Source organism: Lactuca virosa, chromosome 2, assembly GCF_052849685.1.
Source record: "Lactuca virosa cultivar CGN04683 chromosome 2, Lactuca_virosa_CGN04683_v6, whole genome shotgun sequence".
Taxonomy (NCBI): Eukaryota; Viridiplantae; Streptophyta; class Magnoliopsida; order Asterales; family Asteraceae; genus Lactuca; species Lactuca virosa.
The window spans coordinates 256,566,647-256,569,754 of record NC_136427.1 but is presented as its reverse complement, the minus strand read 5'-3'; the positions used below and the strand labels follow the sequence as shown (position 1 = coordinate 256,569,754).

General features: G+C 36.3%; 1 protein-coding gene across 1 annotated transcript; it reads left to right on the top strand.

Annotated features, from left to right (window-relative positions):
* The first annotated feature begins 627 nt into the window (after nt 1–627).
* Nucleotides 628–2,724, top strand: LOC145156933 (SPX (SYG1/Pho81/XPR1) domain-containing protein / zinc finger (C3HC4-type RING finger) protein-like protein). Its single transcript, XM_079076138.1, has 5 exons — nt 628–1,032; nt 1,543–1,787; nt 1,881–2,135; nt 2,222–2,418; nt 2,500–2,724. The coding sequence occupies exons 1-5, from the start codon at nt 795–797 to the stop codon at nt 2,603–2,605; spliced, it is 1,041 nt and encodes a 346-aa protein (XP_078932264.1). The 5' UTR covers nt 628–794; the 3' UTR covers nt 2,606–2,724.
* The last annotated feature ends 384 nt before the right edge of the window (nt 2,725–3,108 follow it).

Here is a 3,108-nt window from a genome sequence, read left to right as displayed (position 1 = left end):
ATCTTTAAATAAATAGAATGTTATTTTCTAGACATTAAAGCATTCATGTCATAGAGAAATAGTTATGAAAAAAAATAATAAATTAAAACTATCTTATACTCATATGAAAATGGGTGAATATTTTTGTTTATAGGTTCTTTTTATAACTTTTACTATTTAAAGTTATATCGTAGAGAATCGGTCATAAAAAAAGTAAATTAAAACTCTCATATAGTCATATAGTCGTATGGGTAAATATTTTGTTTATTGGTTTTTTTCTATAACTTTTACTATTTAAAGTATGGTTCACTCATTGAAACCGAGCCTACATTTTATTTAATCCCATGTCAAAAAAGTAAAGGAAAAAAATCATGAGATCGAACCAGCTTAGAATGAAACTGATCCAAATCAAACCGAGAAAAAAAATGGTTGAGACCGCTGAGGCCTGTCTGACCGAACCGTATCGTTGTGAGATCGATCCAAAACCGTTATTAGCCCGTTCTAGCCCAAAACCCAAATAATAACTGGGCCTAGTTTATGCCAACGGGCCATGGGGTAAGGCTTAGGCCAGCCCTACTTCCAAATTCCAGCAAATCGAAAGATATACATGAAAAAAAGTCAAATACACCACCGCGTAAAGAGAAAGGAGAAAGTACACGATTCCTTACGACACGTGTACTGCATGGAGCCGTACCATTAAAGACATGCTTTTCCATTCTAGTTCTCGTCGCTAGGGTTTCCACCGCCCCATTGATGATCAAGCTCTAATATTCTGCCGCTAAATCCATGTAATTAACCATCAGCTTGTTACGAAAATGAAGTTTGGAGCCATATTTACGGAGTATTTGCTAGGAGAAAAAATGAGCTCCTTTGATCTCAACAAATGCTCTCATGTCGAGTACAAGAGGCTCAAGAAGGTCCTCAAAGTTTGTAGGCATCATTGTCATGACGCTAATAATGGCGCCAGCTGTGGCGACGAGTTTCGAGTTATTGAAGAAGATCGTGATCAGAACAATACAGTTTCTGATATCTGTCGCTATCGATCCTGCCAATGTACGCTTTCTTCTGTCTTATTCCCCACCCCTCACCTGTTTGTCTTCTTTCGTTAATCAAACACTGTCACATCACAATCAATTCGGTCATATAATGCGCTAGCGTTCCAAAATTTATCGTTTTTTTAATTTTTAGTAGTTTTCACGTTTCCCGAAGGGCCCGTGGTTCATTAGATCAGAGAACCAGATTGAAGCCATGACGAGAGTCGAAATGAGTCCAGTTTATAGCCCCTTTGCCAAAGAATTGAAGCTACTGTAACTAGTTTGGATGAGAGTACTTCTTACTGTTGGTGGTGGGAAGTTCCATCCTTAGTATCAAAGTCTGATTCCGCGATTCTTAATGCATTTGTCTGTATTGTTTATAATTAGTAATCCTGCTCTTTACACTTGCAGACTCTTATGAACTACCAATTTTGACATTACGTAAATTTTAAGAACAGATCCTGAATACGTGTCTTACGTATTGTATACAATCGTGATGTTTTTATTCATGATTTGTTTATGAATGTAGGGTGTGATGGAATGTTCTTCAGCGAGATAATGAAAGAAGCTTCTGATATAACCGGGTGTATTAGTTCTAGAGTCAGACATCTTGTCCAGCTTCATTGCAATACTGGTATGCAGAGATACTTACTACACTTGTTTCAATGTTTCAAAAATGATCAACAAGCACTCGTGCTGGAAGGGCAGATGTTAATCGAGTATGTTATCATGAATGCTATAGCTCTTAGGAAAATTCTTAAGAAATACGACAAAGTAAGCAAATATCATATTCTTTCTTTAGATTGCTGTTTTTTCTTTTCTTTTCGGATTGATGTATAGCGATTATGATTTCTGTTTGTTTTTCAGGTGCACAACTCTGTAAGTGGCATGAACTTCAGGTCTAAGCTGCAGGCTGAACACTTGGAGATCTCACAATCACCATGGTTGATTGAACTGGTGGCTTTTTATATGAATTTCAGTGAATCAAATGAAATGATCTGCTATGAGCTTTGCAGTTCTTTCTCTTGTGATCTCAGCGTTACAGATTCAGAACCTGTACTGAAATTGGTGCTTCCAGATTATGCAGTTCTGGAATACAATCTAACTTGTGCTGTTTGCTTGGTATGACTGACTATATATCGAATTTATGAAAAATTCATAGCTTAAGATTACATAAATTGTAAAATGCTTTTACTCTTGATCCTCAGCATACTGTTTTTCATCCATACGCATTGAGCTGTGGACATATCTTTTGCAAGATGTGTGCTTGTTCATCAGGCTCTGTTTTGATGTTTGAAGGGGTGAAATCTGCAAGCCCAAAGATGAAATGTCCAGTTTGCAGAGAGGATGGAGTATTTGGTAATGCAGTACGCATGACTGAACTAGATTTACTTCTAAAACGAAGGTAAACAAGTAGCGTGTTTTATTGCAATAAATTCTTGACATTTTAAAGGAATTTTACTGAGCATTAATGTGGCATTTGCAGGTTTAGAAAAGAATGGGAGGAAAGACTTGTTGAAGAACGCGATGAAGATGGTAAGCAAACTAAAGAGTTCTGGGAATCACAAACAAGATATTTTACAGGAATTTGATGTGCGATGACAATATTAGAATCATGTACAAGGTCAAGGTAGTACTTTATATTGTTGATTAGGAGTCACAACTCACAAACAAGGCATCGTCATTCAAGAAAATGATAAACTTTGTTATATTTTTTTTCCGAGAAATTAAAAAAGGAAATGAATTTCTAATATTGATATGGGATAATGACTTAAAAGGGTAACATATTTTTAGGTTTGTACACATTTAGTCATTGACTTTTTTTTGTCCAAATTTTTCCATTGAACTTGTTAAATTGTTCAAAAAACATTCTTATGACCTACTATCGGAGGTTTAGCCGGTTTCCGGCGTTCTTGTGAGCTCCGGTGAGACTCCGATCACTTTTCCGGCGAGTCTCCGACCAAAAACACCAAAAACACACATACATAAACAAAAAACACCTAGATTCATGTGTTTTCCTCAAGAAATTCTTCAACCCCTTCAACCCAAATTGAACATCTTCAAGAACAACTAGATCTGAAAAGTGAGTTCATCA

Coding starts and splice junctions, on each gene's coding strand:
- LOC145156933 (XM_079076138.1), top strand. CDS start 795: ATGAAGTTTGGAGCCATATTTACGGAGTATTTGCTAGGAGAAAAAATG. Junction 1,788..1,880: donor TTCTTAAGAAATACGACAAA/GTAAGCAAATAT, acceptor TTTGTTTTTCAG/GTGCACAACTCTGTAAGTGG. Junction 2,419..2,499: donor GATTTACTTCTAAAACGAAG/GTAAACAAGTAG, acceptor TGGCATTTGCAG/GTTTAGAAAAGAATGGGAGG.